This window comes from Equus asinus, chromosome 22 (genome assembly GCF_041296235.1).
Source record: "Equus asinus isolate D_3611 breed Donkey chromosome 22, EquAss-T2T_v2, whole genome shotgun sequence".
Lineage (NCBI taxonomy): Eukaryota > Metazoa > Chordata > Mammalia > Perissodactyla > Equidae > Equus > Equus asinus.
In genome coordinates this window covers 58,863,233-58,887,370 of record NC_091811.1, presented here as the reverse complement: position 1 = coordinate 58,887,370, position 24,138 = coordinate 58,863,233, and the positions used below count along the sequence as shown (strand labels likewise).

Here is a 24,138-nt window from a genome sequence, read left to right as displayed (position 1 = left end):
GTGCATCAGCTGTGGGGTGTAGGGTAGGAGAGGGAGCAGGGCTGTAGTGGGCATTAGGGCCACAGACTAAAAACTTCATTGATGTCTTGGCCCAGCTTCTGCATAGGGGTCTGGTACTTTCCATCTTTTATGTTTGGGCTGTTTTCTTTGCTCTGGGAATCCCTTATAGCATTGGCCTTAATTCTGTACCGTCTCCTCTTTTCTCAGTTATTTAGACTACATGGAAATCCATTGCCCGTTTTTGAAAGACAGAAATAGGGAGAAACAGGATGTAGACCATATGTCCACTTATGTAGATTAATGCACACTAATGACATCTTTTCTCCTCTCCCTTCTAAAACTGTACTAGGTAAATAAGAGACATAGGTGATCATTAATGGTTGAATTAATAAAAACTTAAAGCATAATTGCTAGGTGTATGACATCATAGGGTTTTAGTGAGGATAAAAAAAGACAAGTTTTTATTGTGTAACAACTTTTAAAAGGTGAATATCGCTGGGAGGACTAGTGAGTGTGGATCAGTTTAATCAGATTGCTGCTGTCCCACCTCTCAGAAACCAGCACTAAAGGATTTAGATTTGTCCTTTTTTTTTGTGCCAGCTTTATTGAAGTATAATTTATATATAATAAAATTCACCAGTTTTAAATTTTGCTGAGTTTCGACAAATGGAGATGGTCAATGGTTGTGTAACTACCACCACAATCATGACGTAAAGCATTTCCATCACCCCTAAGAGTTCCCTCATGCTCCCTCCATGGACTAGAAATTTTAATGGGGGGACGAGGAAGGAGATTTCGGAGTCGGAGTGGAGGAAGACTAATAAGCTCCAGGTGGCTCAGTTTCTCCTGGGAAGCAGATCACAGTCCTGCATCCCCCATGCTTCTCCCCACCCCGGATGCTTTGAGAGATCTTGAAATTCCAGATGACTTGGGTGCGTATTTCATACTTTGTTAATTTGGAGTGACCCACTCATCCCAGTTTGCCTGGGACTTTCCTAATTTTAGCATCAGATTCCCGTGTCCAGAGAACTCACCTCAGGTCCCAGACAAACCAGGATGTTTGGTCACCCTAGCTGTGATGTTCAGCTGTTCTTTCTAAGCCTGAGGTTGCCATTTCATTGTAGGGTCACTTCGCTCGTGTGAGCACACAGTAGGCACTCAATAGACAAGTGAATGGGTGAACACACAGATAAACCCCCAGGTGTAGACGGCTGCAGATTCCTGGGCTGAAGAACAGAAGAGCTGGGTTCTGGTCTGAGCTCTGCCAGGTTTGCAGTGATGTGATCCTGGGAAAGTGGTTTCTCACTCTAGGTCTGTTTCCTCTACTGTAAAATAGGGGATCTGTTGTCATTTCTCCCTCTGATACTGTGATCCTGCTCCACCTAGATATAGGATTATATTCCTATGTCACTTCCACTCAGCTTTTTCTCTCTCTCTTTTCCTTGCCTTTCCCCCACTTTCAAATATATATAGTAGATCAATAAATTACGTAAGGGCAGGTTGATAATGGAACTGCTGATGGGCCAGGCTTATGCACAGTGCCGCTGTGAGAGCAATAGAGTTTGGACCTTGAACCAAGCAGCTGTGGCTGGGAGTTGGAGAATCAAGTCTATCTTTAGCTAAGTGTCTGTAATTACCTAATTTTCTCTTTGTGCATGCCTGGGAGAGAGGATGGTGGGCAGAGGGAGCCTGCTGTTTAGGAATTTTTCTGGGTGGATGAGGGGGTACCCTAGAAAATAGGATTTTATAAGCTTCTTATCTATCGGAGGCAGCTATTTCCAGCTGGGCTGGTGCCCAGGAAAACATCCCCGAGTCTTATTCAGTATCCTAGCACAGAAGAAGGATTAAAATTAGAAATGCCAGGACTTGGGCTGAAACTTGTGGCCAACTTAGGATCAGGAAGCTGCATTCTGTTCCTGGTTCTGCCATATACTGCCTGTGGACCTACAGGCACACGGTCTAGCCTCTCTGAGCCTCAGTGTTTGACTCTAATTTCCCTCTTTAATGGAGTGAGTGCACTGCCCACCTCCAGTGTGATGTGCTGCAGTGAGATGACACAGATGAGAGCTCAGTGAAACTGGCCTCTCTACAAGTGCCAGGGGTTATTACTAACTTTAGTCTTTAGGTCTGTGTGTTGGGGTCCAATTCGTGGGGGGAGGGAAGTAGAGAGGAATTTGGGAATTTTGTCTGCTTAGTTCCCCGAGTAATGTTATTCACACCCCCCCTACTCCCAATAAGATAGAAAGGATAGGTTTGAGAGAGGTACCATTTCTTTGCTAGGAGGACACCCCAACCTACCTTTCTCCTTGACAAAACTCCTGACTTTCTGGAAAAACTTTTTCTTGGCTAGAAATTCCACTTCTTCTGCTCTCATTTCCAAATTTGGGGGGCAATGGAGGAAGAACTCTACTTGAGCCCCTCAGCTAAGGCCAGCTAGATAACTTTTCTTACCTAGAGGGGGCTTTCTCTTGTGACTGTCTCCCTCTGGGGCTTTGGGCCTGCGAAGGGTTAAGCGAGCCACACCCTCAGCAGGAACAGCCTCGGACTTTGTGCTGAGCAGTCTCTGGCCTTTCCTGGCTCAACTGGCACGGGGAGCCCAGGCTGGAGGAGGCAGCACAGAGAAAGTTCAGAAGAGTGGAGACTGGCAAGAGGAGGGCAGCCTCTTTCCTGGCTTCCCCAACACCATGGACAGCTCCCATTAACAAAGGCACCTCTTACCCTTGGGGCCTGGGACTCCTATGCCCCCTTCCTGTCAAATTGGGATTTCATCCACCATTCTCCAAGGGACACTGAAGTTACACCCTAGTCCCAGTGTTGGGTAAGTCCTGCCTTGACCTGTCACTGCTCCTCTTTTAACAACTTGGGCTGCCACAACTGGGGGCTGCTTCCTTTCTCCTTCCCCATCTCCAACCAATCACATTCCCAGTCCCCTCAAATCCAAATCCAAAGAAGATGCCTCTCCCAGCCCTGCTTCTGCTTCTGCTTCTCACCTTTCCCTGCCAAGTTACTTTAAAACTTCTTCTTTTTTAAATCTGGAAAATGTGGGATAATAATAGTGCCTCCTTCATGGGGATATTGTAAGCATCGAATGAATTAGTATATGTAGTGTTTAGAGCCCTGCCTGGCCCATGGTAAATGCTACGTGATTGCTAGAGGCTGCTGTTATCAGTATTCTCGTTGCTCCCTCAGTTGTGTCTTTCTAGGAAGTGAGAAGTGCTCTCTTTCCCTGGAGCTTGGGGAAAGCAGAGTGAGGGGAGGAGGCAGCCCGTGCTCCCTTCTTGCCCCACCTTCCATTCCTGCTTCTCCCCACCCCCACCCCCGCCGCCCAGGTTGAGTGATGCAGGAGAGTAGGAGGATGTGGCTCTTTTGTTCCTGTTAGGGAGTGGCACTGACCATTGCACTAATAATCCTGCCCTGTACCAGGCCACCCTGCCTACTCAGGCCCACAGGAAAGACTGAGGAGGGCTGGGCTTTCTCCTTAGGTTGTACCTGCCATGTGCTTGCTGCATGGGGGCCGAGTCCCACAATGCTCTCTGTTCCTCTTTCAGTTCCTCCTTTCCATTCCCACCAGCGACTAAAAAGCTGGGTGTGTCCCTCAGGGGCAAAGTCCATGACAGAAGGTTGCAGGATTGGATGTAAAAGCTGGAGATAGAAAAAATAGGGACAGATGTGTAGACACATCCAGAGGTCCTGGCAACTATTTGATGTTGGGGAAACAAACTCACTTTCATTTCCTTTGGGGTATTCCAGTCTTTTATGGAGGAATGCCTGCCTCTTCTCTAACTCATCACCTTGTCCAGTCCCCATTTAAAAAATGTCTCCCAATGCAGTCTATACAGAAACTGAAATATAATAATGTACACTTGAAATTTACACACAACGTTAAAAGCCAATATGACCTCAATAAAATAAAAAAATTTAATGGGTATGGGTGGACTGGGTGACTGAAATAGGGGCTGTCAGAGGTAGGGAGTTGAGGATAACTGGGGGCAAATAGTCCAGGAGTCAGGACCCTGGCCAGGGCCTCGGTGCAGGAGGGAGAGGGCTGTTGGCGCCCGGCTGCGGCAGAAAGCTTTGCTTGCCCTTTCCTCCTCAGCCCTCTCCTGCAAGCACAGCTGTGCCCCTCCAGTCGCTGCCTGCTGGGTGCCTTCCGCACCCTGGAGGTCAGAGGCAGGTGGTCATGTCCCGCCTCTGCCCTACCCCCACCAACACTGACCCAGGGAGCAGAGGATCCCCTCACCTCCCGGGGAGTCTCCGCAGCCTCCCACAGTTAGCTTGGGCTAGTCCAAAGGCTCTCCTTCGTTGGGGGCACTCCTTAGGGCCAGGGCTTGAGGGGAGAGGAAGGCTGTCTGAGGCCCTTCTGTCTTTCTCCCTTCAAACAGTTACTGGCTCCTACAGCTGAGCAGACATCAGCAAATTGCCCCTCTTACTCCCAGAATCAATAGCCCCTCTGGATATGACTCTCCTGGAAGGTTCCGTGGGGGTGGAGGACCTCGTGCTCCTGGAACCCCTGGAACAGGAGTCTCTGCTGAAGAACCTCCAGCTGCGCTATGAAAACAGGGAGATTTATGTGAGTGCACATGGGTGCCCCTGGCTGTGGATGTGTGGCCAGAGAGTTCACGTGCTCTCACTGCCCCGTTCCCCAGCCCGACCCCCAACCTCCACCCCGCTCATTCCCTTTACCTTCTTCCCCGGCTCCAGACCTACATTGGGAACGTGTTGGTCTCAGTGAATCCCTACCAACAGCTGCCTATCTATGGCCCGGACTTCATTGCCAAATACTGGGACTATACCTTCTATGAGCTGAAGCCCCATATGTGAGTAGAGGGACCAAGGGAAGGTGACAGGGCTCCAGCTTCCTGACGATGAGACATTCTAATTTTCCCTATCCTTTCTCCTAAAGGAGGTTCTCCAGCTGTCCCTTCCTCCCCTGGCCCTCTGGAGGCCCCTTCCTAGACCGGTCACTTGCTTGAGTCTGGTCTGAGTGGGAGGGTGGATGCATCTGGGGGCTGAGGATCGAGTGAAAGATGGTGTCTTGGACTGGTCCCATACTAGACATCAACCAATTCTTCCCTCCCCCCCCACCAAAGCTATGCGTTGGCAAATGTGGCGTACCAGTCACTGAAGGACCGGGACCGAGACCAGTGTATCCTCATCACGGGCGAGAGTGGAGCGGGGAAGACGGGTGAGGCACCTGGCTAGGGAGCCAGGAGTCACTGCTAGAACTCCCCCCTTATCTCTTTCCAGTCCAGGCCTAGTCCTGCCCCACCCCCCAAATTCCTTCCCAGTTTTTCTGACTCTGAGGGGTGCGAGGTGCTGGAATGAGGGACGCCAAGGAGAGTGGGGGGTCCACATGAGGGTTTCTCTTACAGAGGCTAGTAAGCTGGTGATGTCTTACGTGGCGGCCGTCTGTGGGAAGGGGGAGCAGGTGAATTCCGTGAAGGAGCAGCTACTTCAGTCAAACCCGGTGCTGGAGGGTGAGAATTCCAGTCTCTGCCCTCTCACTCCCCGCCAACTGCCCCAGAGTCACCCAGCCCTGGGCCTTCTTCCTCAGAGTTCCAACACCACTGCCCTTGTTCAGCCTGAAAAACCTGAGATGGGCACGATGACAGAAGACCTTCCTCCTTTCCCTTCTCTAAGACCCGCTCCTCCCCTCAGCCTCCTCACTCCTCTCCCCTTGTCTCTGCAGCTTTTGGCAATGCCAAGACCATTCGCAACAACAACTCCTCTCGATTTGTGAGTGACCATCTCCCCGGCCTGGGAGGAGAGGGTGTGGGGGCATGAGAGGGAGCAACACGGCACAGACCCCTCCTGGACGGGGTGGTGAGAGGAGGAGGAAGCAAAGTCTCTCTCTCTGGTCTCTGAAGGGAAAATACATGGATATTGAGTTTGACTTCAAGGGATCCCCCCTCGGTGGCGTCATCACAAACTGTACGTGTCTCCTCGTTCCACTCCCTGCCTCTCTTTTCCGCCTGCCCCCCAGTGTCCCTTTCTGCTAATCTGCTACTGTAGGAAGGAGGAATCTTAGACTACCAGACCTCCCAAACACTAGCAACACCAGGGATGAGGACAGAATTGGAGGGAAGGTGTGCTATCTCCCAGGCCCTCAGAACATTATTTTCTAATTCTCTGCCAGATCTGCTTGAGAAGTCCCGAGTGGTGAAGCAGCTTGAAGGAGAAAGGAACTTCCACATCTTCTATCAGCTACTGGCTGGAGCAGATGCACAGCTGCTGAGTATGTGCCTGCCCCAGACACATGGCAGAACGTCCCCAACCTCCATCCAATCCCCAGAACCCCCGTCCCCTCTGGGTCCCTGCAGCCCCCTTCCTTTGAGCCCCTCAGACTCCTCCTGCCTGCATTCCCCACCCTGAATGTCATCCACCCTTTCTTGGAAACAAATCCCCTGACCTCTGTGTTTTCTTCCTTTTCTTGGGTTTTATTGCTAGGAATAAGTCTTCTTGTGTCTTTACTGCTCTTTCTCCTCTGTCTTGCTGAGTTCCTCTTTCCCCAAGCTGGCTTCAAAAATGGAATACTCATTTCCATCTACCATCTTTCCTATCTTCGATTTAAGTGACTTTATTGATAGCTCAGCAGTAAATCAGGCAGGATAGGGTGTTGCAAGTGTTCAAGAACTTTCCATGAGCTCTAACTGAAGTTGTTCTGGGTCTACATCTGCCTCAGCCAGAACCCTGTCCTTGATTTCCTCTTCTTACATAGTTCTATGAAGGTTCCATTTATTCATTCATCAAACATCTCTTGAACACCTACTATGATTGAACATTGTGCTGGCTTCTAGGGACACAGAGTTGAGTAAGACATGGACCCTGTCCTCACAGAACCTACGGTCTTCTAGGGATGGCAGATGTGTGAATAGATACATTGTAATACAGTGTGATCAGTGCCGATAGGCCCGTGTAGGTGGCTATAGAAGCAGAAGGCATGGAGCACCTTACCTTATCCTGGGGAAGAGACCATCCCAGCCTGGATGCTGGGCAGGCCCAAGGTCTCTCTGGGTGGACATCACAGCGGGGTATGGCAGGACTTCAGGCCGTGCCAGAGTTTGCCTCCTAATTCCCCCTCTGGCTTGGAGGACTGTGGGTGTCTGGCCCCCAAGGACCTGTCCCTTTGGTTTCTGGTTATTCTATGCTAGACTTGTGCCTATCTCCTTTTCTCCTTCTGGAGATCTCTATGGTTCAAGAGCCCCCACAGGTCTCATCCTCCCTCCTGGCTTAATAGTCTTGATTCAGTTTGTCTGAATCATAGGCACTAGTGTCTTGTTCTGGCTGATTCTGCCACTCATTGGTTCAAGTTGAGTCCAGGCAGGGCCTCCCTGGTGTCATCATCCCAAGGCCTTTCTGACTTCTCCATCCAGACATCCCTCTTTAGCAGACTCCTGTTTCAAAATTTGTGTCTCAGGGGAAGCTGCCATTAAACCCTAGTTTGAGGGACACTCCCTGATTCTCAGATCACTTGAATGACAGATATTGATATCCCTCAAGCTCCACGATTAACCCACTCCTTTCCATCTCAGGTGAACAGCTTTGACTATTCCCTTGATTTGTTTATTAAAAAGAAAAAAGTTCCTGCATGCCAGCCAGGCACATAGAGCATAAAGATGAAAAGCACAAGCCCAACACATAAATTGTTCATTTGTGGGAGAGACAGAAAAACCAAGCCTAGCCTGTGTGTTGTGGGTTGGGATAGAGATCCACCACGGGGAACACGAGAGCCATTTGGCTCGTCCTCACAACGTCAGAGAAGACCTTCCAGAAGAGGGGTTGGGGTTGGAGAACATAGTACCTGATGCTCTGTCAGTGCCTAGTGAACAAATAATGAATGTGCTAACCCAGGCCAAGGGTGAGGTGTCGTGGCTGGAGACGGGTGGGATATATGTGCTCATCTGTCTGTCCTCTCCTTTGTCCTTACAGAACTGGAGACTTGAGCAGGATGGAGGGTTTGCTTGTTGGTTTTTATTGTTTAGCACCCTGAGGGTGGGGAGTAGAGTAGAATGAGGCTTTTCTTTTATAAATATTGGGAAAAAACCCAACAATTATGAACACCCAAACCCTAAATACTACTTAAAAATTTATCTATCATTATAGGAATTAATGATCCCAAAACAAAGGAGGCAGGGAAGAACCTTCAAATAAATAAATGAGTCAACGTAGGGCAAGGGCTGTGAGGGTCAAGGCTGGAGGGCTCCAGAGAACCCGTGTACTAACCTCTTCCCTCACACTGGCCCTCCCAGAGGCCCTGAAGCTGGAGAAAGACACAATCAGCTATGCTTATCTGAGCCGAAAAGTGTCCAGTGTGGATGGCATGGATGACGCCTCTAACTTCAAAGCCGTACAGGTGGGTGCCCAGGTGGGCCCTTAGGTCATGCCCTGAGCTCACGCTCTGGCTTTGAGAAGGGAGGCATTGGACTGGCCCCTCAGGACAGCCTCTGATTTCTGCTCTTTCCCTCAGAGTGCAATGGCCATGATTGGGTTCTCGGAGGACGAGATTCGACAGGTGCTAGAGGTGACGGCCCTGGTGCTGAAGCTGGGGAATGTGGAACTGGTAGACGAGTTCCAAGCCAATGGGATATCCGCAAGTGGCATCCGTAATGCGAGAGGTCTGTACTACCCTGCTGGAGCCCCCAACCAGCTCCCTGAATCTCCTACTGCCATTTCTGTTTTTCCTCCTCTCCAGCATAATTGAGTTCACTTGGATTCAGTCCCACTCAACCTGCTCCTGAGTTCTTCCCCAAACATACTCAGGTAGAACTCCGAGGGAGGCATATTGGAACGAGGTTTTGAAGTTTGGTAGATCTTGGTTCTGGGACCTCTCTGAATCTCAGTGGATTCTTTGCAAAATGGAAACAATTACACCTATTTTGGGAGATTCTCTTATTAAAGTAGATAATGCATGCAAAGTGTCCATATCTCTCTTCTCCCTTCTTCCTCCCTAGAGATTCCTCCAGGGTCAGGACTTCCCCAGCAAGACCCAGGGACGCCAGTCTCCTAGCAGTTCATGCACCAGCCCTCCCTCCCTCCCTGGGAGAAAGCCCTCTCTCAGGCCATGTTGTATTTCCTCATCACTCCAGGTATTGAGGAGATTGGGGAAATGGTGGGCTTGAATTCAGAGGAACTGGAGAGAGCCTTGTGCTCGAGGACCATGGAGACAGCCAAAGAAAAAGTGGTCACTGCACTGAGTGTCATCCAGGTAGGGGTCCTACGGGGGTGGGGGGGGCTAATTTCAAGTCTGTTCTGTGGCTGCCACTCTAACCGGCTGGCCCTGCCCTGCAGGCTCAGTATGCTCGGGATGCTCTGGCTAAGAACATCTATAGCCGCCTTTTCAACTGGATAGTGAATCGAATCAACAAGAGTATCAAGGTGAGAGATTGCCCTCCTCCATCAGCACTCTCCTGCCTGCTCACCTTTCTTGCCCTGGTCACCAGCCCCATACCTTGGGTTCTGAGAGGAACAGAGTAAGAAGGATGAGGGGTAAGCTACAGTTCCTTCCGGTAGTGTGTTGTGGAAATGTCTTTGGTTTTTGAGTTCGACTATCTGGATCCCCTACTTACTAGTCGTATAGCTTTTCAATTTTGCAAAGGCTCTGAGCATCAGCTTCCTGATTTGGGACATGGGACCCTAATGCCTACCTGCTTCACAGGGTTTGGTCAGGGTCAGATAAGATTATGTACATGGTTACCACAGACCCAGCAATTCCACTTCTAGGTATATATCCAAGAGAATTGAAAACAGATGTCCACATAAAAACCTATACATGAATGTTCATAGAGGCATTATTCATAAGAGCCAAAAAGTGGAAACAACTCAAAAGTTCATCAACTGATGAATGGATAAAGAAAGTGTGGTATATCCATGCAATGGAATATTATTTGGATATAAAAAGGAATGAAGTACTGATACGTGCTCAACATGGATGAATCTTGAAAACATGTTGAGTGAAAGAAGCCAAATACAAAAGGCCACATTTTGTATTATTCCATTTATAGGAATGTCCAGCATAGGCAAGTCCATAGGGATGGGAAATAGATTAGCGGTTACCAGGGGCTGGGGGGCTGGGGAATGGAAGTGACTGCTAACGGGTAGATTTCTTTTTGAAAGGATGAAAATGCTCTGGAATTAGGTAGTGGTGATGGTTGTACACCCTTTGAATATACTAAAATACCACTGAATTGTATACCTTTAAAGGTAAATTTTATGTTATGTGTATTAGGTGAAAATAGAGCTATTATTAAACAATTATGTACATGAAAATGCCATCAATTTAGAAGCTATTACCGGAAGGCAGCAGGATAAAATGGGATTTTGAGTCTAGGTTTGGTAAATGCTTAGTCCTTTTGATATTTGATTTTTTCATCTGTAAAACGGGAATAATCACACCTTATAGAGTTATGATAAGGATTAATGAAATAAGAACATAAATTTTTTTGTAAAATGCTCTACAGATATAAGAGATGGTTATTTTCCCGAGAGGATTTTAATGTCTTTCTACTTTGTACCATGGGAACACCAACCTGGAATCTATTTGCATCTTCCTTTTCCTCCATTCCTCCCTCTTTGCTTGTCCTTCAGCATTTTGAGGAGGAGAGAGAATAAGTCACACCAACTCCTTACCAGCTCGGTCAAGCTCACCTGAGTTCTATTTGCCCCCTGTTCCATCACATCCAGCCCAGAAGGGCCTGGCCTGGTGTGCAGAGGGGGCCTGTCCTCAGATTTATCTATTTTTCCTCTTCAGGTGGGCACCGGGGAGAAGAAGAAGGTAATGGGGGTCCTGGATATCTACGGCTTTGAAATATTAGAGGTGAGAGAGCTTCACCCAACCTCATACCTTGCTTCCCTAGGGTTAGGGTGACAGCTCAAAGTGGGGATGGGAGAGAGGGGAGGTGGGGCTGAGATGGAGGAAGTCTCTTGGGCTGAGCTGGTCTCTTTCTCTAACCTGTGTCCCCTCCTGCAGGATAATAGCTTTGAGCAATTTGTGATCAACTACTGCAATGAGAAGCTACAGCAGGTGTTCATAGAGATGACACTGAGAGAGGAGCAAGAGGAATATAAGAGAGAGGTAAACAATGCCTTCTCTCCACGTTCCCTCTGTGATGTGACTTCTAGGCACACGCCAGGTCTTTCTATCTCCTTGATCACCATTTCCTCTCAGTTGTCCCCAGATGGGAACACAGAGGATGAAAAGTTTCCCTTGCACAGCTGAACATTCCAGCATTACCAAGAAGCCCTAATTTTCTGCTCTGCATGCCCCAGGTCCCCATCCTCCCACTCCAGGCCAGGCAAGGAAGGGGCCAGATTGATGGAAGGGTGTGTGTGTGGGGGGAGAGTCCTGAGAAGAGGGAAGTGACAGCTGTGCTTGGCCTGTGGCAGACTGCGAGCCACATTTAGAAGGGACATTTCTCCTGGGCTTGGCACCCTACACATCCCTTTCTGTGCCCTTCTCTAATGTCTCAGAATCCTTTGTTTCCCCCGGGCCCTAGCTGATGTCGCCATCCCCTCTTGTAGCACCCTGATCCAAGACTTCCTCACCAGAAGTGCCCCATGGCTCAAAATTTCTGCACTCCTTCCCCTGTTCCGCGAAAACTCCTGTTTTCTGCAGCTAGGTGTTAGAAAAGCTCTCTGACTGAGCTCATCCAGTCCCAAGTGTGAATGGCTGAAAGTCTCACTCGTCAAAACGCTCCCAGGGCTGCTCCCTGTGAGCTCTCGGGAATCTGTTGTGGCAGAATTTCAGACAATGTGGTCACAATGGGTGGAAAAGTTTTTTCAGTTGTTTTGTATGTTTGTATTTAAAAATTTTAAATTATCAGATAGATAGGTAATTCATTCCCATGCTTCAAAATTCAAAAAGCTTAAAGAAAAGTATCAAGAAAAGTCTCCCCCCGAGCCTGTCTCCAGCCTCCGAGTCCCGCCCCAGGTAGAGGCACCTGAAGTGGGCCCTCCTTCCAGAGGCCTGTTATGTGTAGACGAGTAAATCTGTAAACATGTTTTTCCACAAACTTTATTCAAGTGGCAGTGACTACACTCAGTTCTACACCGTACTTTCATCAGTTAACAAGAGATCTTTCTGTGTCAAGTAGATAAAGATGCTTTTTCACATGGGATTGTAAGGATATCATAATTCATTTAACAATTGGGGAAGGTATTTCTGGGATGAGGTGAGAGGGCAACTTAGCTCCACTCTGCATTCCCTGAAGACCTGTGAGGGAGGAAGAAGAGAGGCATGTGTTCCCCAGCCACACCTGGGCCTGGCCGGAACCTGGGAGGCCTGGCCCTTGGCTGGGTTCAGGAGCTTTCCTGCTTGTAGGCCTGATATGCAGCAAATCCCTAAAGTGGAGAATGACTGTCCTTGGGTCTCCTGCTTCTGTACCGTTCTTGCTTTTTCTTAAAAAAAATTATACAGTCCCAAAGTACCATGTAGATCAGTGGTTCTTAAAGTGTGGTCCTGGGCCAGCAGCATCAGCATCCCCTGGGAATGTGTTAGAAAGGCAGGTTCCTGGGCCCAGTCCCAGACCTGCTGCCTCTGTCGCTCTGGGGGTGGGCCCAGCGCTCTGTGGTCTAACACGCCCTCCAGGTGACTGTGATGCACACTCAAGTTTGAGAATCACTGATGTAGGTCTTTGAAGATGTGTCAAATTAGCTTTGTTGTTTGAGGCTAAACTCACTCGTGTGCTCTGGTTCCATAGTTCATTGCCAGAGCAGTGTGGCCATTTGTTCTTCCACCCACTCAAGGGTCCTGCCCCACTCCCACAGTAGGGTAACCCCTATCCCAATCTTCACCCAACATATTACATTTCCCTCTCCACCCTGGAGCACCTACAGGGCTTTCTGCATTGCGTCGCCTCTCTCACACATGTGGGTCCTCCCATATGTCTGTCCACCCACCCCACAAATTCTCCTCCAACCTTGGAGGGATGGGGATGTAAATAGAAACCACACCAGGACCCCTCTGAACTGTAGAGCTTTCTGATAGTCCTTTGTGGGGTGGGTGAGAGGGGGCCTGGGTCTGGTGAGGTCTTTGGAGACTTGTCTTGGACCTGCTGCCTGTAATTTGTCTCCCCTTGCAGGGCATACCGTGGACAAAGGTGGACTACTTTGATAATGGCATCATCTGTAACCTCATTGAGCATGTGCGTTATCCTTCTCTTTCCTGGGACCTCCCCTTGCAGACTGCCTGAACATCCTTCCCCTATCTCTCTCTCCTCCCTCCCCTTGCCTCGCGTGGTAAGGATTGTAAAGAGGGCAAAAGGTGAGGGGGCAGAGGGGCAGCAGTGAGGACATGGACATCTTGGAGGACCAGGTCTAGGTTGGGCTGATCTCGTTCTCTGGGTAGAATCAGCAAGGCATCCTGGCCATGCTGGATGAGGAGTGCCTGCGGCCTGGAGTAGTCAGTGACTCTACCTTCCTAGCGAAGCTGAACCAACTCTTCTCCAAGCATGGTCACTATGAGAGCAAAGTCACCCAGAACGCCCAGCACCAGTATGACCACACCATGGGCCTCAGCTGCTTCCGCATCTGCCACTATGCGGGCAAGGTGATATGGCTGGGCTGGAGGGTAACAGCTGGGCCTAGGATAGGCTGAATGCAATGGGGGAGGAATTGGGGGGAGATGAGAATATAGAATACTTCACAATGAGACTAGGAGGGCCAAGTGCTGGGACAAGGTCATGGGCTCTCCAAACCCATAGCTGTTCCTCTGCAGGTGACATACAGCGTGAATGGCTTCATCGACAAGAATAATGACTTACTCTTCCGGGACCTGTCCCAGGCCATGTGGAATGCCCAGCACCCCCTCCTTCGGTCCTTATTCCCAGAGGGTGATCCCAAGCAGGCATCTCTCAAACGCCCCCCAACTGCTGGGGCCCAGTTCAAGAGTTCTGTGGCCATACTCATGAAGAACCTATATTCCAAGAACCCCAACTACATCAGGTGACATGCTGGGCACACAGGGGAACATGCTACACGTGTGATGGCATGTGCAGGGTCCATGCACTCTAGAACATCCACGTGGGAGACATGTCTGGAATAAGGGTATCAGAAGCTCTTTACTCATGGAAAACAGAGCCAGATGAAGAGCTGAGAGTCCTGTAGCGGGGAGGGCATCAGACTTTGGTAGGGACCATGCTATAGTGAGTGAAACTAGGACGGCCAGTGTGCCCATTTCCTCTGAAATTTCTCAACTTGGGAATGTGTGCAGAATAGGGGTGTAGAGACTAGGGTGGGTTACACCAGCAGAGGGGAAGCTCCTGAAGCCTCTGTCTTGGCCCACCTCCCACCAGGTGCATAAAGCCCAATGAGCACCAGCAGCGAGGTCAGTTCTCCTCGGAGCTGGTGGCAGTCCAGGTTCGGTACCTGGGGCTCCTGGAAAATGTGCGGGTGCGGCGGGCTGGCTACGCCTACCGCCAGCTATACGGGCCCTTCCTGGAGAGGTACCGATTGCTGAGCCGGAGCACTTGGCCTCGCTGGAACGGAGGAGAGCGGTGAGATTCAGTGGGGAGACTGGGGAGCAGGGAAGGGCAGTGCGGGGAACATCCGTGGGAAGGGCACAGGAGATGCCGTGTGCGTCTGCTGAAGCTCGGGGGGTTGGATACTTGGGGAGATAAATTTAACGGTCCCTTTTCAGAGGCTCTGAAGTCTGTTTGCACCCTGAATGCTTCTCCCAGGGTGAGAGGGTGAGGGAAAATGTGGAAGAGGATCTCCCCTGGGATGCCCCTCAGCACCTTTCGCGATCTGCTCCTGTAGGGAGGGGGTTGAGAAGGTCCTGGGGGAACTGAGCATGTCCTCAGAGGAGCTGGCCTTTGGGAAGACAAAGATCTTCATTAGAAGCCCCAAGACTGTGAGTTGGAGAGTGCACCTGCTTTTGGTGGGCATGGGAGGTGGAAGAGTCAGAGAGTCCCCTCCACCCCCCACCAAGAGAAAGTCTGGAGGGGAGGGGAGCATCCATAACCTGGAATGGAGAGTGGGTCAGGAAGTCTCCTCTCTGCGGGGACTTTACCCCCGGGAACTAATCCTTGGGCTCCCACCCTCCCTGAGCCCCGGGAGTTACACGTGCTTCACAGCCTGCTCTGGTGCCTCTGACTGAAGCAAGATTTAAGGCTCAGGGTGATATGCCACTTGTGTCTGAGTTTCCAAACCCGGCACAGTGCCTGCTACAGAGTTAGAACTTGGCAGATGCTTGTTAAATGAATGAATGAACTAAGAAGACAAGGGAATGATGGAAAAAAAAACACTCGCTGGGCAACCTCTGGTGCTGGGGGTACAGGAAGAAAGAGCGCTGTTCTCCAGGCCAGCCTCCCTGTCCCACACTCCTGCCTCCCACAGCTTTTCTACCTGGAAGAGCAGAGGCGCCTTCGACTCCAGCAGCTGGCCACACTCATACAGAAAACATACCGAGGCTGGCGCTGCCGTACCTACTACCAGCTGATGCGCAAGAGTCAGATCCTCATTTCTGCTTGGTTTCGAGGCAACATGGTACCAGTTACCCCCAAAGTCCCATCCCCCTCACTCTAATAGGAGAATGGGAAGTGGGAGACATGGTTCAGGAGGTGGAGTTTTTCTAATAGGCCCATTGCTTTCTACAGCAAAAGAAACGCTATGGGAAGATAAAGGCATCGACATTGCTGATCCAGGCTTTTGTGAGAGGATGGAAGGTAATGGGGCAGGGGAGAGGGCTTTCCTCCCCACAAGTTTTTCCCTCCCCCACATGGTTCCTCCTGGGTTGTGCCACCTGTTGGGGACAAAGAGTAGCAGAGAGCAAGTCCCGCCTGCACCCAGGACACAGCTCTGGGAGATCCAGAGCTATGGCGCATCTGTGTCTGTGTCTGCTCCCAGTGTGGACACAAGTTGGGGAGATCTGTATAGATGCCTGGCTGTGTCTCTGACTTGGCAGCAAAGCTGTGCCTTCTGCTTTGAGTGTCCTCCTCATTGCCACCTTGTCTGACTTTACTCCCTCGCTCCAGCTACAGTCGCAGCTCTTTATCTTACTCTGTTCTTTGTGTGGTTGAAAAATAGTAGACGTCTTCTAGGTCTATCTTCTATCTTCTAGGTCTAACTGTAGCTTTACTTTGGCTCCTTTCTCGTATGTCCCTGCCAGGTCCGCAAGAATTATCGAAAATACTTCCGGTCAGCGGCCTCCCTCACCTTGGCAAATTTCATCTACAAGAACATAGTAAGTGGTGGGGGTCGAGGGTGGAAATGGGGGGTGGAGGAGGGAGGGATGAGTTTGGAAGAGGAAGATGTGGGATTTGAGAGGAGATGACTCAAAGCTTTTTCCCAAGAGCTTCCTTACTCTGTATGCACTTATTTAAGCCCCAGGAGAAGAGGGCATGGTGTGGGACAGCAGCCCGCAGGGAGCAGGCCTCAGTGACTCCGGCTGGGGGCAGAATCAGAGAGCGTTTTGGCTTGAGTGGGCACTGCAGGCAACTTTGTGGCAGGAAGGGGTCCCAGCACACCCACCAACTGGTCCAGGCCTGAGAAGACACCTGGGGCTGGATGGCTAACAACAGTTGAGGTGAGACTCAGTGGGGAGGAGGCTGAGCCTTGTTGAAGAGCAGAGTGAGGACACACATATGGTTAACTAACCCAACCTTTCAAGATCCATTTTAAGGTTAGGGTGAAGGTGGAGGTATCATATCTTCCTTCTGTCTCTTCTGAAACAATAGCAGGCGAGTCAGAAATTAAAACTTTGGAAAGACAAATCTTAATCCTAGAGGACTGGGTCAGGGTGGGCAGGAAGAAGCTGGGACCAGGCCTGGACATTCAAACTACGGGCAATTTCCAGTGAGAGGAAAACAGAGAGAGAGAAGGGTGATTTCCAGAGACATCCAACCCATGTGATGGTGCCTCTGAGAAGTGTCGGAGGGAAAGCAGACAGGGAGAGAGCAGCACTTCCTGTGAAACCTCAGGAAGGGCCAGAGAGCCGGAGGAAGAGCGGGAGATCTTGGACAGAGGGCTGGGGTAAATTAGAACCGACGTGCTCTGATTCGGGTTTGGACGCTTGTCAGGACTCTTACTAACTGCTCGTGCAGACGTGAGACACATCTGTTGGAGCGCCTCTGTTGTTGGAGAGGCTGAGTCCCTGCGCCGTGTTGAGGAATGTGGGCTCTGGGCCTCCTCATTGCCTCCCCCAGCCTTCATGGAGTCCTCCCCCTCCCCAGGGAAGCTCCAGCTTCCTAGGCCTCTTCCCTTGCCTGGTCTGTCCTCAGGCTGGCTCCAGGGTGTCTGTCTTTCTGGAGTACGTGCTCTCTTGCTACATACCTGAGACCTAGAGTCTGATTTTGCTCTTGTCTCCTGACTGGCCCCTCTTCCACGTGTATGTGATCAGGCATCTGCGCAATGTCACCCCAGGAGCTGTTGGGTTTAGACCAGTATTTCGATAAATCACACTCCCTACAGAAGCACACGCGCAGGGGCCCCCGGGCATTGATTCCCCCAGGCCTTCTGACTAGTCTATATTTTGCCATCGCCTTGCTTACAGCTAATGCTAATACTTAATATTTTTTGAACATTACCATGCACTAAGCCCTTTACATGCATCAACTCTAATGCTTTCAACAACTCTGTGAGGTAGGCCCTTTTCTTTCCCCCATTTTGAAGGTAAAAAACTAAGGCCCAGAGAAGTTGAATAACTTGCTAGAGATCCCATAGCTGGTAGGTGGTAGAGCTGGGATACAAACTGTTTGACTCGAGTTTAACCACTGCCGAGGCCTGCCTCCTTGCTCCCCAGTAGAGGCCTGGGCAACCCAGGCATCCTTGGCCCTAGGAGGGCTGCATAGGGAAGAACTTTCTGGATCTAGAAAAAACAAACAATTAAAAAAGAAAACCCTCAGAGGCTCCACATCAGTTGGAATATGGGGGATACTTAGGAATGGTTGTTGAATTAAATCAAACCAGACCCAGGCCTGGGGACTCCAGGGCGATTAGAGCAAGCCCCCTAAATCTGTAGTGGAAGGTGCAAAGAGCTGGGATAATTCCTGGAGAGTATTTTAACTTTTTTAACCTAACGTCTTAGTAAAAAGTTTTCCTAAAAATTCCAAAAACTTGGAAGTGCTCAAGATCAAGTCCTTTTCTCTACCTTCAATAATTCTATCCCGTAAACAGACAGGGTGCTAGGTGCTCCCTGGGGTATAAAGACTGAAGAGTCCTTGTTCTAGATTGGGGGAGATTAAACAGTCAGACGCCACGGGTGAAACTTGACTGGATCCTGGAATGGGAACAATAAAAGCAAAACTACAAAGGCTATTTTTAGAAGTTTATAAGGGACATGTGGAGAAATTTGAGTATGCAATGCTGTTGGATGAGTGTATGTGATTGATGTCGACTTTCTTAGTCATGGTGATGGAATTATGATTGTGTAAGAGAATGTCCCAGTTCTTGGGAGATGGATGCTTAAGTTTTAGGGGAAAATGTCATGATATCTGTAATCTACTTTAGGATGATATAGTAGAAAAGATTTTTGTAGCTGTGTGTGTGTTTATCTATACGCATTTGTATGTATGTATGCATGTGTTAGAGAGAGAAAGAGAGCACACAGACAGGGCAAGATGTTAACATTATCACTTGGTGAATTTATGTGAGGGCTGTGTGGTATACAGATGTTGCTTGTAATGTTTTTTCAACTTTTATGCAAGTTTTAAAACTTTAGAAATAAGAAAATAAATTGTACTTAATTAAAAAAGATGTTAAGTAAGATTATGTCACTCTTCCCCTTGAAACTCTCTAATGGTGCCTTATTTCACTCCAAACAAAAGCCTGTGTCCTTGCACAGCCTACAAGGCTCTTCCTGATCCATCCTTGACTGACCAACCCTCTCATCCTCTCTCCTCTTGCTCAGTTTAGTCCCGTCACTCTGGCTGTCTTTCTGTTTCTGAAATATGTTACCCCTCATTCCTGCTTCATGGTCTGCCTTTTTGCATCACAGCAAGTATAATTATAGAACATTCCATTATATGTCTATTTGCTTGTGGGCTGTCTCCTTCCCCACCCCCAGTGGAATGTAAGGTCAGTGAGAATGAGGACTTGGTTTGCTCTCCTCCCTGCTGGGCCTCCACACCTAGGACGGTACCAGGTACAGAGCGGACACTCAGTAAATGCTGCTGAATGGTGAAAAAACTCAAAACCTTGGATCCTGACTCCCAAGGACTCCCTGTCTAGAAGAAGATTTCCATGCAAATAACAGTCGTACCAAAACAGAAGTCTAGACAAAGTGTTATGAGGCTTCAAAGAAAGGAGAGGCAGCCCTGGCCCAGGGAATCAGGAGGGCTTTGAGCTACCTCTCAAAAGATGGGGAGAATCTGGGGTGGCAGAGCGGAGATGAGAGCAGCATAAGCTGAGCATAGAGTGGTCATGCGTGGGCTGGGCAGAGGCATGACAAGGAGTCCTGGCTGGCTGGTGTGCCAGGGTAATGCAGGGCAGCCTGTGACAGGAGGTTGGGCTCTCAGGAGAGGACTCAATGCCAGGTTGAGATGTTGGGCTTAACTGATCAGAGAGGAGGGGATGTCTGGTACCTGTCTAATAGCTAACGCAGTGGCAGCCTGCTGTAGGCAATTGTGAGCTGAGAGAATGGGAAGCTCCAGGAGCAAAATATTGAGGCCAGTTTTTATATTGGTTCCTCCCACCTCACTGCCTGGGTAGCAGGTCTCTGCTTAGAGTTAATCCTGCTCTCCCCTCAATCTCCTATTCATGCTTACTGCCCAGCCTCAAGCCTACACTTCACACCGAAAGAGACCCAGGAGATGCCTCCCTTCCATCTCCTCAGGTCCACTTGTGCTTCTCCCTATGAGTGCCCTTGCTCCTTTTACGTGGCAGGATTCGGGTGCGAGTCTGCCTGCTGAGAGGTCTTTCTTCTCATCGTTCTACTCCCCATCCCCCTACTCACAACCTAGGCACGGAAATTCCTCCTGGGGCTGAAGAACAACTTGCCTGCCAGTGTCTTGGACAAAAACTGGCCCACGGCCCCTTACAGGTGCTTCACCCGCACCAATCAGGAGCTGCAGCAGCTCTTCTACCGGTGGAAGGTGAGTGGTCCAGCAGCCCCTCCTGGGGCCAGGGTCCTCGCCTCTCCTTTGTCTTTTTGTTCTCTTCCCTCTGATTTTCCTCTTCTGCTGCCTCTTCTACCATTTTTTTTCTTTTTTATTGTGGTAAAACATACACAACAAAATTTACCATTTTAACCATTTTTAAGCATACAGTTTGGTGGCATTAAGCACATTCACACTGTTGTGCAACCATCACCACCATCCATCTCCATACTTTTTTCATCGTCCCAAATGGAAACTCCGTACATATTACGCGATAACTCCCTATTTCCCCCTCCCCTAGCCCCTGGCATCTACAATCTATTCTCTGTCTCTATTAATTTCACTCTTCTAGGTACCTCATCTAAGTGGAATCATGCAATATTTGTCTTTGTGTGTCTGGCTGATTTCACTTAGCACGGAGTTCCTTTATTCAGGAAAGACTTATTGAGTACCTGTCTGGGACTAGGCCTCGTGCTGTGTGCTGGGCAGAGTTCTCAGGGGGCTTGTGTTTGATTGTTTCAGTCTCCCTTCCCCAGCATCCTCCCTCCCCAAGCATCCCTCCTCCCCAGTGCTCCTCCAGCCCCTGCCCTCTCTGAAGTGTCTAGTGCCTATCCTTTTCCCTCTGTCTCTCTTCTTCTCCTGTCCTTACCTCTCTCCTTCTACGTCTTGCTGTTCTTTTCACCTCCCTCCCCAGCCCTGCCCTCTTCCTCCGTGGTCTTAGCCCCTGCCCCTCCCCACTCGCAGTGCAAGAAATTCCGGGATCAGCTGTCTCCGAAGCAGGTAGAGATCCTGAGGGAAAAGCTCTGTGCCAGTGAACTGTTCAAGGGCAAGAAGGCTTCATACCCCCAGAGGTGAGGGCTTTTCAGACTCTGTGTAGTCAGTTTCATCAAGAGCAAAGAGAAGATTCCCCAGGTGGGATAGAGCAGTGGTTCTCAAACTCTAGTGTGCTTCAGAATGATCTGGCAGGCTGGATAACACTCAGATAGCTGCACCCCATCCTTAGATTCAGCAGGTCTGGGGTGGGTCCCAAGAATTTGCTTTTCTCACGAGTTCCCGAGGGATGCTGAGGTTGGTCCCAGACCACGCTCTGAGAACTGCTGAGATAGAGGACGTGGTGGAGGATGGGGGAAGGGGCACCGGAGGATGAAGATGGGAATTCAGTGGGGGGGGGCTCCTTGCAGGGCCTTGGGGGTCAGCGGTAAGGACCTTGTCTCCACTGCATACCTCCTGTGTGTCCTCAGTGTCCCCATTCCATTCCACGGTGACTACATTGGGCTTCAAGGGAACCCCAAGATGCAGAAGCTGAAGGGCAAGGAGGAAGGGCCTGTTCTGGTGGCAGAGACTGTGAAAAAGGTCAATCGTGGCAACGGCAAGGTGAAGGCCTGCATCCTGAACTCCCACAGCCTGATCCAGAGCCTTGGGTGGTAGCTGGAAGGGTGAGGGTGACACCCGCTATTCCTCACTCTTTCCTGTTCTGTCCCTAGATTTCCTCTAGAATTCTCCTCTTGACCAAGGGGCATGTGATTCTCGCAGATGCCAAGAACTCCCAGGTCAAAACAGTCATTGGGCTGGACAGTGTGGCTGGGGTGTCAGTCACCAGCTTCAAGGATGGGCTTTTTACCTTGCATCTGAGTGAGGTATCAGAACTGGGTGGGGGCAGGGCCTCGGACTGGAGAAAGTGGTGGGCATCACGGGGCTGCAGTGGGCTGGAGGTGATGGGGACCAGACCTCACTCTCTGTGCCTTTGATGTCTCTCAGGGTGCTCCTGAGGAGAAAAGATGAATCCCTTCTCTGCCATTTTTTCCCCTTCCTCAGATATCATCAGTGGGCTCCAAGGGGGACTTCCTGCTGGTCAGCGAGCATGTGATTGAGCTGCTGACCAGGATGTACCAGGCTGTGCTGAATGCTACGCAGAGGCAGCTTCCAATCACAGTGACTGACGAGTAAGGCCATGAGCTGGGGGAGAGGGACGGCTTGGGGCAGATGACCAAGCTGTTAGTCATTGTGACCGGGCAACTTCGTGCTGTCAGAAGTGAAGCACAGTGTCAGGACAGGGCTTGGAAGGGTTTCTTAGTCTCCCGACCCAAGTTTTCTGGGTCCCTGAGTCTTCTGACACTGGGAGGGGCCCGAGGGAGGGGGGAGGGCACAGGGGAGTAGGAGGATGGACCTGCTTCAAGAAGGGGAGGGGAAGCCATCAGAAAATTACGGGACTAGGAGTGAGAGGATAAGAGCGCTAGCTTTGCCTTTCTGTCTGTTCCCTCTCCAGGTTCTCAGTGAGGTTCAAGGAGAACGATGTGGCTGTCAAGGTCATCCAGAGCCCTGGGGGTGGTGGGAACGGCAAGCTTAGCTGCAAGAAGAAGGGGAGTCATCACCTGGAAGTGGCTGTATAGTGAGGAGGTGGGGACCTCTCGAGATTCAGCAGTTTCTTGCTGCAGGACCAGCACCAACCCCACCCACACACCTCTGGGGATGATCTCATGTCTAACCCTTCTGATCGTGGGGTGGGGCTCAGGGGTGGAAGAACCCTTGAAGAGGACCTTTCTTCTCCCAAACTTTTCCAGTCTTCTCTCCAAACTTAGCTTCCTCCCACCCTCCGCCTCTTTGCCCGCTAATAAAACAAGTGACTTCCCAAAGGTTTGGTCAGTGTGGGTGGATCTCTGTTCCCCCATCTTCTCAAGGACTTGTGCTCAGACCCCCTTCCCTCCTCCCCTTTCCCTCCCTCAGGCTCCTTGGAGCCAGCTAATACAGATAATAAGAATGGAAAAGAAGGGAAATTGTCTCGGGCTCCTTGACCGGCTGAGCTCTGGCAGGGGTTTGGAGAGACTGGGGTGGGGATGGGGCTCAGGTCGCAGGTGGCCAATGGGCTGATTCATTAAGTGTGTCCCTGGAGGGAAGAAGTGAGGATCCATGTCTTGGCATAGACTGGGATCCTTTGGAGATATTTAGCCTGAAAGAGGCCCGAGGCTGGAGGGCTCATGTGGGCCGAGGTAAGCTGGGGAATGCAGGGTCTCCGCACCCAGGAGCCCCACTGCCCCCACCGGCCCCAAGTTCAGCACTGGGCTTTGTCACACCTGCCTGCCGGCACCCACTTTTCCATACACCTGAGATGCCGGGCTGCTGCCAACAGTTATCTTGCTAATTGCTGGCCCGCAGCTGGGGCCTGCAGCTGGTGGCACTTGACAAGGGAGGCTCCCCACCCCAGGATCTCCCCCATCCCTATGACTGACTCCTTTCCTCATGCCTTCGTTTATTTTCCCTGTGTCATCATCATTATTTTTTTCTCGGTTTCCAACTGCTGATGCTATCTCATTGTCCCCGTTTCTGTGCGCTCTGACTAATATCAATACGGAATAGTTTGTTTAATGCCTTAAATACCCACCCTCATGTCTGTTTCCTCAGAGACCGTCTTGTCTCAGCCTCTCCTGCCCGGTCTCTACCTTCAGGGAACAAGCAGCTCCTCTGTCTGCAGTAAACTTTAGATCTGTGCTCAGGGAGAGCCTACAAATGGCTGCCTTTGTTTCTGTCTCTGGATGTCTCTCCCACCCCTCACTGTCTCTGCCTTCCCTGCCTCTTCCCTGTCTCCATGCTGAGCTCGCTGTGCCTTCAGCTGGGGTCTCCCTCCACCCCGGCTCCCATCAGCAGGCAGCTCACGGCCCAGGTGATCGTGCAGGCAGGAGACCTGATTAACTTCTCTTCTTGCCTGCAGATTAATCTTGCTCTTTGAGCACCTTCCCCGTGTTCTGGCACACCCTGCTCTGAGCTGAGATGGGATCCAGGGAGTCAGCTCTTCCCAGGCGGGTGAGGGGCTAGCACTGTCCTGGGGGGGCCGTGTCCTGAGTTGGGGTAGCTGAGGCTCTGGCCGGCCTTCCGCCACCCCTGACAGCGCCCCCCCCCCCCCCCCCCCCCCCCCCCCCCCCCCCCCCCCCGATCCTTGACTTCTCAGAACCAGGCCTGTCTGGCTGAGGGCAGTGGTGACCGGGGCCTGACCGCCCCCGCTCTCCCTCTCATCTCCTGCTCCCAGGGCCCAGATTGTCGTCACTTTCCCACTGAAGTGTCTGGTCATTTTCAGAAGCAATTTCAGGAGAATATGCAGCTGCTGCTCCCTCTCCTG

The 24,138-nt window shown here is 50.6% G+C and overlaps 1 protein-coding gene across 2 annotated transcripts; it reads left to right on the top strand.

Moving 5' to 3' along the window:
• Positions 1–1,552: 1,552 nt before the first annotated feature.
• Positions 1,553–22,681, top strand: MYO1A (myosin IA). Of its 2 annotated transcripts, none has more exons than XM_014843968.3 (28): positions 1,553–2,818; positions 4,437–4,570; positions 4,702–4,817; positions 5,091–5,185; positions 5,373–5,477; positions 5,690–5,736; positions 5,868–5,931; positions 6,137–6,235; positions 8,250–8,353; positions 8,468–8,615; positions 9,087–9,205; positions 9,289–9,375; positions 10,748–10,813; positions 10,967–11,071; positions 13,077–13,139; positions 13,343–13,543; positions 13,712–13,938; positions 14,289–14,489; positions 14,752–14,845; positions 15,331–15,480; positions 15,591–15,659; positions 16,103–16,177; positions 19,893–20,024; positions 20,772–20,878; positions 21,269–21,401; positions 21,512–21,664; positions 21,843–21,970; positions 22,294–22,681. In XM_014843968.3, the coding sequence occupies exons 2-28, from the start codon at positions 4,457–4,459 to the stop codon at positions 22,415–22,417; spliced, it is 3,126 nt and encodes a 1,041-aa protein (XP_014699454.3). In that variant the 5' UTR covers positions 1,553–2,818; positions 4,437–4,456; the 3' UTR covers positions 22,418–22,681. The 2 variants fall into 2 exon arrangements, with proteins under 2 accessions (XP_014699454.3, XP_070350639.1); XM_070494538.1 differs by having other exon boundaries at positions 4,383–4,570.
• Positions 22,682–24,138: the final 1,457 nt, after the last annotated feature.

What these genes read in the sequence shown, in the direction of transcription:
- MYO1A (XM_014843968.3), top strand. Translation starts at nt 4,457, where the DNA reads ATGACTCTCCTGGAAGGTTCCGTGGGGGTGGAGGACCTCGTGCTCCTG. An exon ending in CTGCACTGAGTGTCATCCAG is followed by an intron (nt 9,206 to 9,288) that starts GTAGGGGTCCTA and finishes CCTGCCCTGCAG; the next exon opens with GCTCAGTATGCTCGGGATGC. An exon ending in AGCTCTTCTACCGGTGGAAG is followed by an intron (nt 20,025 to 20,771) that starts GTGAGTGGTCCA and finishes CCCCACTCGCAG; the next exon opens with TGCAAGAAATTCCGGGATCA.